Raw genomic sequence first — 11,660 nt, forward strand, 5'->3', positions numbered from 1 at the left:
GGGGGGGGGGGGGGGGGGGGGGGGGGGGGGGAGGGGGAGGGCGGCAAGCCTTACCTTGAGTGAGCCGGGTGGGCTGCCGGGCAGGGAGCCCATCGATACTGCAGACGTTGCCACAAGGGTAGAGGGTGAGGGTGCCCCGCACGTTCTCGATGTAGCAGTGCTCTGGAGCCAGGCCCGGACCCTGCAGTGAGATGTCCCTGGCCGCGGAGCCAATCACTGTCTTCCCTGAAGCCGGAAGGCAAACTGAGTCAGAGGCTGGGCGGGGAGGGCAGCAAAGGAAATATAAGCCCACCTCCTCCTTGCCGAAGGGTCGAGGCCTACTACCGGCCGCCCCTTTTGGACCCCTGAGCCTGGTGGGGACAGTCAGGGGTAGGAACTCTGGGAGAAAACTCTGGCTCACAGATGGGGGGACCCAGAGGGCACAGAGCATCCAGGCTCCATGGACAGAGAACGGGAACTTCTTTTCTGCAGACCTTCCTTTAGTCCCTCCAACTCCTCGCCCCCAAGTCCTTTTCCTCCTTCATCCCGCTCCCCACTCTGTTCCTCCAAATCTGCCATCTCTCATTCTTCTCTCCCCCCCCTTCTGCACCTGCAACCCTCGCCCTTCCTCGCTCCCCTCCCTGCTGCAGCTTGCACAGCTCCCCCTGGCAGAGCCCCCGGGACTGGTATTTGGAGAATGTGGGGAATGTAGAATCACCCAGGCAACAAGTGCAGCCCGGGGAGAAGCCAGGCAGGGCAGAAGCCACCAGGGAAGGGGGCCGGGCCAGGGCCTTATCTTGGGAGGTCTGCCCCTACTCCAGGCCCTCCGGCCCTCCGGCCCTCCGGCCCTCCAGGCTCCGGAGGTACCTGCTCCCACACCAGGCATCGCCCTGGAATGGGCCCCTTTCTTCTTGGCCACACTGGTTGCTAAGAGCAATGGACTCTCCTGTTTCAGTGCTCTCCTCGTTTCTAAACTGATCTTTAATTGCAGTCCTGGAGCCAGATTATCTACCACAGAGGGCCAGGCAGTCCAGGGGGGCCGGGACAAGGGGGGCAAGCTGGTGGAGTGGGGTGGCACAGCCTCGCATCTGGGAGAGGCAAACATGGCGGACAAAGGGCAGAAGGGCCCCAGGACATGCCTGGGATCAGGGGCAGAAATGTCTGGAAGGACAGAGGGGTGGCAGGGGGGCCGCCCCTCCAGACTTACCTTCCTCCAGAGGCAGAAGGGTGATAGCCGTGCTGAGCCGCCCGCTGCCCAGGCTCACCAGATGTGGTTTGTCCGTTTGCACTTTCAGCCCTTTGCCTGTCTCGATCAGGTCCAAGGGCCCTTTCTGCAGGTAGTGGGGGTGAGGGATGAGCATCACGAGAGACTTCAGGCCAGACCCTGAGCACCCAGTCACACTGACCCTCTCTCCGGCACTTGCCCTCTCCAAAGGGCTCCAAAGGGCTCTGAGGGTGTCGGAAAGGCTCAGCACAAAATCTTGCACGGAGCATTATTACACTAAACTGTAATGAGATCTGAATCTAGGCCACTAACTCGTCCCACTGGATTTATCTCAAGTCTTGGCTTAACTGCCCCTTTTGTCTATTAAGACAGAAACAAGGAGAAAGTGAGGGGAGCAGGCAGGTGCTGGGGAGGAGAAGGGGTGCTGCAGAGGAGGGCCAATGCAGACTTGTCGCTGTAGACTTGTCCGTAGCCATCCCCTTGGCCATTGCTTGCCTCCGTGAAACTAAATCACAACGGAGGGCAGGGCCACGGATCGAGGAGAGGGACACAGGCCAGGGTCAATCTGTAAGCCACTTCCTGACTTCCAAAGGGTATATTCTGGGTGAACCAATTAACCTGATTCAGATAAAGACTTAGCTGTTAATAGGCTTGGGACCTGGGGAAGGGCTCTCATCCCTGGGCTGGGGCCACAGGTGGAGAGAGAGGCCAAACCCACCCTCTCCAACAGCCCTCTTGCCCCCTCGCCTTGACCCCACTCACCTTTACCATTGCTTGGGTCTTGCATCCAGGGCCTCCCTGGTTCCTGTTAAGAGCGTCCATGGTCCTAGGGCTCCAGAGCTCCTGGGGACACGGCAGAAGGCGGGTGTTGGTGGGGAGGCCAGGGGAGGAAAGGGAAAGGAGTAGGCTCTGCGGCCAGGTTCTCAGGGGCGGGGGGCAGTACCAGTCACCCTCATTCCCAGCAGGCTCATGCAGAAGAAAAAGTGCAGGTAGCTCAGGAACTTCGGGGCTGGTTGGGGGGGGGCAGGGGGGAGGCAGTGCCTCATCTACGGCCCCACACAGACACCCAGCACACAGTCCTGGCCCTTCCCACCATAAGCCCAAAGACCCCTAGAGGCCCAGCCTCTATTTCTCTGCTTTCTTGCCTCTGACACCCAGGAGCCAGGCTTTGGCGGCAGCCTCAGACATCTGGAGCCAGAGGTAGGGTGGGGGAAATTACCTCAGTGAGGGAAGCCGGTCCAAGGAACTCCCCCAGGGACACTGGTAACCAGAGACCCCCCCAGGCTGGGCTGAGGAGGAGCTCCCTCCCTGTACCCCTCCCCCCCCGCCCCCCCCTTTGTCTCCCCCCCCCCCCCCCCCGGGGTCTCAACAGGGTGTCTGCTTAAAGGAGACACCACAGGAAAAACTCAACCATTCCTGCCTTCTGTATGTCTCAACTCCTACACCTTCTCTTCCCCAGAAAGCAGTCTCACCCCCAGACAATCAGCAAAAAAACCCCTCAGTGGTGACTAATAGCAGGAATACAGTTTCCTAAGGTTCTTCATCTGATCTGGTGTTGTAGGAAGCTTGGGTCTTTAGAACCAAGGGTAAAGTAGATTCCAGAACCAGAACTTGAACTCTTCCCACCCATCCCTTTTTCCCTGGCTCACAGTTTCAGTGCCTGAGAAATGTGAGGGACCTTTGGGTACTCATGTGTGCCTGCATGCCCATGCCTTGATCATCTTGCTAAGGTTCAGAGGTTCCCATTTGTTGCTCAAGTGGGGCTGGGGACAGCCGAGAGAGCTTGGCTCAAGGTAGGAGGGAGACCCAGGAAGGCAGGGTTTCCCTCCACTTCTCTACTAGCCCTCGACCAGGGCGGGTGACTTGGAGAGGAAGTGGGGGCAGAAGCCAGCATTCCAAGGAGTGTCTGACCCTGGCAGTGGGGCCCAAGGGCCTCAGCCATAGAGAGTTACTAATTTTACCCTCCCAGCTTCCACCCTTCCGGACCTGGACGGCATCATGTCCGTCACTGTGTCCACCCAAGCTGGCGGAAGAGAAACCGGAATAGGGCCTGGGGCCCACCCCAACTCTGCCTGGGAAGAGGGAAGGCAAAGGCCATTAACGTACACCAAGCTCCAAGCTGGCCTGGCACCTCCCCAGGAGATCTGGCCATGGGGAAGAATTTCCAGGGTCAGAGCCTGCTGTCCTGTTTCCTTCCATTCAGGGAAATCCCTCAGCATTCTCAGAGGGAAGAGAGGTGAGAGAGTGGGTTGGGAATGGGGAGTTTACCTAAAAGAGGGAGTAAGAAAATAAAACAACAAATAACGGTGAAGGAAAGGCATCACCTCACCGTTTAGTGGAAAGAAAGCTTCAGGCTGGGATGCAAGAGCCTTAAATTCTCACCCTGACTTTATTATTTATTAGCTGTGAGATCTTGGACAAGTTACTTAAATTCTCTGAGTGTCAAGTCATTCTCTATAAAAGTGGAATAATGACTTTTTCACAAAAGATTGTCTGGATTAGCGCTTGCCTGTGGCTAAGGGTAGGATGGAGAGTGACTATAAATGGGCACAAGATTTCTTTTTGGGGTGACTGAATTGTTCTAAGATGAAACTTACAGGCACAACTCTGTAAATATACTCTAAAAGTTATTGAACACGCGTTTCAATTAAGTGAATTTTATGGTATATACGTTATACCTCAATAAAACTATTTTTATTTTTATTTATTTACTTGAGAGAGCAAGAAAAGGAGGGCCGGGGGGGGGGGGGGGGGATGGCAGAGGGAGAGGGAGAAGCAGACTCCCTGACAAGCAAGGAGCCCAACTCAGGGCTCCATCCCAGAACCCCAGGATCACAACCCCAGCGGAAGGCAGACACCTAACCCACTAAGCCACCCAGGTGCCCCAATAAAACTGTCGTGTTTTTTTTTTTTAAAGATTGGAGATTCAGCTATTATATTAAATGACCCTCTGTGAAGCGCAAAGCACCGTAAACATGCCAGTCATTAGTACGGGTTTCAAGATCTAGAACACGTCACTTCGCCTTTATCTGTCAAATTCGTCACTGTCACCCTGTTAGGCAGCTTTGGGCGTGTTCATTTATTTACACCAAAGAATTTCAAGTGGAGATGAAGACTGTAAAGGAATAAGGTTGATGGGGAACAGGAGTGATGAGAGGAGAGAAGAGAAGGAAATAATCATGTGAAAGGAGGGGGGAGATAAGGAGGGAGGTGTGGGGAGAGACCAAGAAGATAAGAAAAGATGGAGAAACAGCAGGGTCGAGGCTGTGGGCCCAGCTCAGAAACCTAACCCAGGTGGAGTGGAAAGCTACACCCGACCCGCGCGTCCCAGCCGCGCTCGGACGAAGGGGCTGCCCCGCCGCCACCTGGGGGCGCGCTCTCCTCGGACCCCCCCCCGGGCCCGGGGCGCCCTCACCCGCCAACCCGCTTCCGCGGACAGGGCTACCCACTACCCGGGCAGTAATTACCCTCTCCCAGCGCCCCGCCCGGTCCCGCTGCCAAAAAAAGGCCCGTGCGGCGCGAGGCCGGCTCCCGGGAAGGAGGGAGGCGAGGGAGGCGCCGCGGTCAGCCCCGGCTCTCCGTGGCCCTCCCGCACCTCCCGGGGCGCAGCGCCGCAGAGCCCTGGGAGCCGGGAGCCGCCGTGCAACAGGGAGGGACGCCGCGGCGGGCGAGGCCGGGGCTCCCGCGGGTGACCCCGCTCAGGCCCGGCCCCTCCGGCCTCCTCGCCCAGCGGGGACGCGCGCGCACCCAGGCCACGCGGGATCTGCCCGCCCCCAGCCCTCTCCGCCGAGTGGGTGTCCGGAGTCACCGCTCCGGGGTCTCGGCGCCCAAACTAGGGTGAAGGGAGGCCCGAGGAAGGGCCGAAAAGGTCTGCAACCAACAGGCACTGGAGGAAGCCCAGGCTCCAAATCGGGCCCCGGCCAAAGGTCCCAGGCGAGTCCCCGAGCGCTAGCCCGGCGCTCCCCGGGGTCCCGCGGGGCTGCTCCAGCCCTCACCTGTGGCCGGGGGGACCAGCCGAGGCCTCGCCCCGGGCGTCGCATGGCCGCGGCCGGAGGCCTGCGGGGCCGAGTTGGGACCCTCTCCGCCCGCCGCCGCAGTCGCTTTCCCGACACGCATCCGCCCTCGAGGAAGGGCCGCCGGCAGGGGAAGGAGTCGGGACGGGAAGGAAACTGAGGCTGGGATCCCGGAGGACGGGGGCCGGGGAGGGGTGTGGAAAGGCCGGGGCGGAGAGAACTTGAGAAGCGGAGGGGGGTGGGGAGGAATGAGGGGTCAGCGGCAGGATCGGGCGGAGAAGGGGAAACGCAGGGATGGGGGGCGGGATGAAGGACGGAGACTGAGGGATGAGGAGAAATGAGAGCTGGGGAGATGGACAGGAGGGGGAAGAAGATGGGGAAACAGGCCGGGGGACGCAGAGCTGGGTGGAGACGGAGGGACAGCGAGGTGGAGGACCTGGGGGACAAAGAAGGAGATGGGGAGACTCCGGACAGAGAGGTCGTCGAGTAAAGGGGACGACGGCCAAGGGCTGCCCTAGAAGGTACAGAGGGCCGTGGAGGGGGAAACCGAGGGGCGGGGAGCCAGGGGAAGGGAAGAAAAGGGGAGACTGAGGGCAGGCCGGGGCCGCTAGCGATCAAAGACGAGAGGCGGGCGGCGGAGGCTCGAGGGGGCAGAGCCGGGGAGAGGCGGGAGTGTAGAGTGGGGCTCTGGTTCTCCTGGGGGAGCGGTGGGGGTGCTGGAAAGCGCCCCTCTCCGAGGTCGCGGGCGGGCTGGGACTGCCGCCAGGGCGCGGCTCCTCGCTGGCCCTGGGCCTGTGCTGCCCAGGGCCGCCAGGTGGGACAAGGCCGCAGTGTTGGGCCGCCCCGCCCGCCGCGGACGCCGGACAAGCGGCCTTTCTTTGGCGGGGCAGGGAGAAGGAGCCGCTTGTTTGCGCGGCCGGGGAAAGGGGCGGCCGCTCCGACACCGCCCGCTCCCCGCGGGGCCGCTGCGGGAAGGGGGGCTGAGGGTGCACGGGAGGTGCGAGCGTGAGCGCAGGGCTGCGGGTGTGAGCGGCAGGGTGTGCGGGCGGGAACTGCGTGAGCGCAGCGCGCGCGGACTGCGGGCGGAGGTCCAGGCGTGCGGAAGGCTGCCCCGCGTGCGACGGCGGCCGAGCCCCGGGCCGCGCGCGCGGCGGGCCGGCGCGTGGGTGACACGGGGTGGGGCGCGGTGCGTGTCCGCTGCGTGGGATGCCTGACGTGGTGGGGAGCTGGTGTTTGTGTGCGAGCGGCCCGCTGAGTCAGCCCGGGAGCCTCCGGGACCGCTGAGCTAACGGGCCCAGAATGCAGCCCCGCCCCGGCTCCCTGGGTCCCCCGCCGGGCCTCGCGGCCACGCGGCCAGGTCCCCCGCTCGCCCCAGCCCCGGCGGAAGCGTCCGCGGGCGCCTCGGCAACCCCGCGCCCGGCGGCCCCTCCCAGGCCCCGCCACCCCCGGCCGCCCGCCCGCACTTCCCCATCCCGGAGGAACCCGGATGGCTGGCTCAGCCCCCCGCCTCGGGGAACTCCGTTAGGGATACGAATCCGGACCCGGCGGGCGTGGCAAGAACCTGGGACTCACCCCCCTAAGGGTGCCCCAGCCGGCCTCCCGGACCCCTAAAGATGCGGGGCCTCGGAGGAGGGCTCGGAAGGCCCCAGACGCGCCTCCCATCTCCTGAACACACCAAGAGTCCCTCCGGATTCCCACTGCCTCGGGGCTGGACTGCGCACACATTCCTCGTCCGTCTAGGCAGCCTGACCGGGGACAGGAGCCGAGATGGCCCAGGGGAGCCCCCTCACCCGGGGCAGGGCTCTCAGTCCTGCCGTCGGCCGCAGAGTGGGAGGAGCGCGGCGCGGGCGGACGAGGCCCCGCGAGTGTCAGCCCGGCCGGCCGTCTGGGTGCCCGCGGGAGAGTCTGGATGGGGCAAGGACCAGCGTCCCTCCCGGAGACGAGCGCGAGGGCCCCCTCTGGCGGCTGCGCGGACAGAGGCTCGGGAGGGCAAAAGCAAGCAGCCTGCGGAAAAGCAGCGGAGCCCGTCCCCACAAAGCCCCTTTCGGCCGTCCCCCCACCCCACTGCACTCACCTGGAGCGCCCCCTCCTCCCCCACGGTTTCTTCTGGGCCCACCCCAGCCCAGAGTTGATCTCAGGGCTCCCGCCAGGCCCTGGGACTTCCCCTTATCCAGTCCCAGCAGCGCAGCCAGCGAGACCCACGGGCCTAGTGGGAGAGAGCGTCCTTACCTCGCGCGGGGAGAGGGGGACACCGGTTCCTTCCCCTGGCTCGGCCGCCGCGGCCTCGGGCTCTGGAGGACACTGTTGCTTTTCCCTGGGAGCCCGCTGAGTGGGAGGAGAGCGAGAAGTCCCGCCCCCCAGTCCCGCCCCCGTCCCCCGTCCCGTCCTGCCAGGCCAGCAGGAGAAGACGCCCTTGTGGAGCTGGAGCCCAAGGTCCCCCCCCGCGACCCTTTCCCATAGCCGCACCCCCCCCCCCCAGCCCCCCCCACCCCCGCCTGCACAGCGCCCGCTTTGTTCCTCTCTGCAGCTGGGCTCTCCACTACCATCAACACACACACCCCTCCCCCTCCTCCCCTCTCCTTCGGACTCCCCTAGACCACCCTCCACCCCTAGGCCTTAAGGCTCTATTGAAAGGGTGTTTTTGACAATTTCTCACTCTCTCCCCCCGCCCGCCCGCTTTTTTAAAACCTTAGGTGCCTGAGTCCTCTGTGGCTCCCAGTGAACCTCTTGGTCGCAGAGCCCTCCAGCATAGTATCTCCAGAAAATATCCGCTGAGGGGACCCAGGCTTACCCCATCACCCCTCCTCCTCACCCTATTCCAAGCCCTACCATGAAGAGCTGTAAATGGGGTTGTTGACCCTGCACATCAGGCTTCGCAGACTTTTCTAAGGAGAGGTAGAAGACATGTTAAAGTGCCATGGGAAGTGTAAAGCACAGAAACCTGCATTGAATCATCATCTTGCCCCCATCCGTGTAGCTCCGCCCTACCACCGCCCGCTGACTTACAACTGGGGGGCGCAAGCTATAGACAGACTATTGAGCACACCATCCTATAGCAGTTTGGGTCCCTGGAGGAGTAGGGGGCTAATAAGGAAGAAAAGGAGGGACTAAAAACCCAAGAGGGGTCTAGAAACTGAGCCTAGTTGAAGTCGTTCATCTCAACCCCCACCCCGAAATCCAACACAGCGGACAGTGGATCCTTACCTTGCAAAGCCAGCTCTTGCCCCAGGAGACTGACCAGGGAGGCCCTAGGGAGCTGACCTCAGCTAGGCTGGACCTCTTTAACCTGCCCTAGAGGGATCCCCGAGACTCCTCCTCCTCGCTGAATGAGGGAGCAGAAAGCCCCCAAGGCTTCCAGCTGGGGCACATAGCAGAAAATAATTTGCCCTCCTTGGGATGGACATACCTTGTTCTGATTCGGTGGCTTTAGTTTGTGCCCTCTTTCCCTAACCCTGGAACAGCAGGAGGCTGAACTGCGGCAATCTTTGGTCACTCATTGACAGGGCCAGCATTAGCAGGGGGGCCCCCCACGGCTGGAGGCTGGGGCTGACTGGAGCCAGGCAGTGGACGGGAAGGGGGAGGGGAAAGACACTTCGCAGTTACCAGCTGTGGCTAACAGAGGTCAAACAAGCAAGGCTCCAGCAGGCATCGTGGGTACCAGGAAGCCCCAGGATTTGGGGGATGGGAAGAAGCCTCTTACTCTTCCTCTCTTCACACTGTTTGAGGCTCCTGAAGGTATTTTGACTCTGGCCACCTTTCATGAGGCGGATCACAACAGTAATTTCCAGACTATTCTGGTAAAAGAAAAAGAAACAAAACCCCAACTATTGCATCCTACGTGCCAAGACCCAGCATTCGAGGGAAGGGGCTCTGATTGGGGTACCTCAGAGTTTTTTCACATAACTGTTTCACAACTCCCAGAGCTTCTTCACCATCTCCGTCAGGAGGAATTTCAGGGAATGATCCAGCCCGCCACAGGGCAGCTGATGCAGAGGCAGGGGGCCGAAACAGCACCCATCTTCTCTCTGTCCTCCCACCCAAGGACCAGCTGACCCCATGATAAGGGCTCTGTGCAATGTGTCCTCACTCCTGCTGGGTTGAGGCCCTATGTTCCCACAGTTAGAGCACTCTGGGGACTACAGACCTACCGCCCCCACCCTCCACCCCCACCCGCTGCACATCTGGAGCCCATCAAAAAACTCAGTGCTCTCTCACAATTACGCAAGAGGTCGAGCAGCTGGGAGCTCAGGAAAGGGGGAGGAAGAGAGAAGAAAGCAGAAAACAGCTTTCCAAGCATGCTTCAGACTTTCCGAACTGGAAGCAGGGGGGAGAGGGCAAAGGCTGGGTGTGGAAGGAAGAGTGGATTTTTGAAGGCCCTCTGCACTTGGCTATGAATGTCAGGAGTCTATTTCCACATCCCTCCTGCCTTTGCCTAGGCACTCTTCCCACCTCTGTGCTCCCTCCAGCCCCAGAAGGAGGCAATTATTGCTCACTACAGCAAGCGAACCCTGTTCAGTCACATCTTCTAAAGCTCTCCTTTCTGGCCTCTGCGGATCCTGAACTCAGGCATCATTAGTGTGGGTGTGGTGACAGCAATGATGCCAAGTAACTCCTCCCTGCATCCAACTTGGGGAAAAGTTCAAACCTTTCTTCAGCAGGAGGTCTCTCCTCAGCTTGTCCTAGAAATTGCACAGTCCATGCTCAGACCCAAAGCTAAGAGACACCAAAGCTGAGTGGTCTCATCTACATCCGTGTAGGCTCAGGACCTTCCTATGAGCTGAAAAGAACCACCACTGATTTGGGCAAGAGAATGGGAAACAAAACCTATCTCCACTTCCCTCATTGCATTGAAATTGTAATGCCTCTTTTTCAACCAGCCCGTTTGGTTATCAACCTGATCACAGAGAGTACGCTTATGGGAGCTTTCGAGAAATGGGCTAAGCCCTATGTAACAATTTAGCCCCTGCCCTATGAACAGCAAGGCAAAAAACCTTTCTGTCTGTGGGGGGGTAGAGGAGTGGAAAGTGACCCAAGCTTCTGAAAACTGCTTTGTTGCTTGACCACTTGTGTTTGAGAGTGGGCAACAGCTTAGTTTGGAAAGGTATAGTCTTCCTAAAGGTCTGGCTCCACGTAAACCTCTAACCCCCGAGGGTAAGATGGGAGACTGATGCTTGTGGAGAGGCTTTCTAACCTTGGGTGAGAGCAATGCACAGCACCCGGTTCCTTGTGGAGCCTCCAGGAGTTTCAAAGCTCTGTAGCTGCAGATAGATTTACCAGAGGGGGCAAGAAGAGGAGATGGAGGCAGAGAATGGTTGCAATGAGATGTGCATAGTAACGGGGAGTTAATTCGGAGTTTTTGCTTTCCTTTGGGAGATTGCTCTGAAGCCTATGAGACAGACCCCTACCTATTCCTCACCCTCACTGAGACTCGCACTAGCACCAGCCGCAGTTAACACTTGTCTACCTGAGGAGAAAAGGCTTTATAAGTAGGTAGCCATTGCTTCTAGTTAGACTTTCATCTTCTTGAGGATGGCGGCTTTTTCTATTTTTCTATCTTCCTCCAATGAGCCCGACCAGATGTGAACTTTTTTTTTTTTTTTAAGATTTTATTTATTTATTTGACAGAGAGAGAGACAGTGAGAGCAGGAACACAAGCAGGGGGAGTGGGAGAGGGAGAAGCAGGCTCCCCGCCGAGCAGGGAGCCCGATGCGGGGCTCGATCCCAGGACCCTGGGATCATGACCCGAGCCGAAGGCAGACGCCCAACGACTGAGCCACCCAGGCGCCCCAGATGTGAACTTTTTTAAAAAGCTACTCTGTATCAAGCCTGGAAATCTCTCAGACTCTACTCAGTGTGAACAACTTCACATTAATTGGAAGGCAAAGCTTCTGGAGTGAGAGATGCATGGGCTGATAGATCCGGGGGGTCTGAAACTACTGTGAGTAGATGAATTACAGATCTTTTTTGGAAAGGAATTCCTGACCACGAGGTGTGTTCCCTACCTCCTCTGTGTGGAATTAATTAATTCAAAGCAGGAACCACAAACCTCCTACATTAACCAGAATGCTCAGTCAGATCAAATTATCTTGTTCGGCTCCCTCACAAGAGGCCAACAAAAGGCCCACTTGGTGCGGTGGAGGGACCAGCGCCAGCCAGGGGCGTGGCACGGCTCCGGCGCGCTCCCCCGGGTTAGGGTTATGGTCTCAGAGCCACGCCACGCTTCAGCAACAGACCAGAGACTTCGTATTTCTCTTAAGGAAGAAAAAAATTCAAACTCTTGGCTTTCACCCTGAAGATAAAAAACTTTATCATTCCCAGACGCTCGTTATTCATTAGAGAGTAATTTGTCTTCCAAAGAATTTGTTGACAGTCAATAGTTTTTTAAGTTACATAAAAAGAAAGTAAGGATGAAGACTTTCCTGAGGGAATTATCCAAACTCCCC

At 59.1% G+C, this 11,660-nt stretch overlaps 1 protein-coding gene across 1 annotated transcript in view; it reads right to left on the reverse strand.

Moving 5' to 3' along the window:
- The window catches only part of PHLDB1 (pleckstrin homology like domain family B member 1), a 72,137-nt gene extending 64,558 nt beyond the window's left edge, over window positions 1-7,579 (reverse strand). Inside the window, exons 1-4 of the mRNA XM_044919790.1 lie at window positions 7,447-7,579; window positions 1,967-2,047; window positions 1,187-1,310; window positions 55-225 (exon numbers count right to left, since the gene is read on the reverse strand). Of these exons, the coding sequence (XP_044775725.1) occupies window positions 55-225; window positions 1,187-1,310; window positions 1,967-2,026 (355 nt within the window). The 5' untranslated portion in view covers window positions 2,027-2,047; window positions 7,447-7,579. The remainder of the gene's footprint in view (window positions 1-54; window positions 226-1,186; window positions 1,311-1,966; window positions 2,048-7,446) is intronic.
- Window positions 7,580-11,660: the final 4,081 nt, after the last annotated feature.

This window comes from Neomonachus schauinslandi, chromosome 11 (genome assembly GCF_002201575.2).
Source record: "Neomonachus schauinslandi chromosome 11, ASM220157v2, whole genome shotgun sequence".
NCBI classification, from domain to species: Eukaryota; Metazoa; Chordata; class Mammalia; order Carnivora; family Phocidae; genus Neomonachus; species Neomonachus schauinslandi.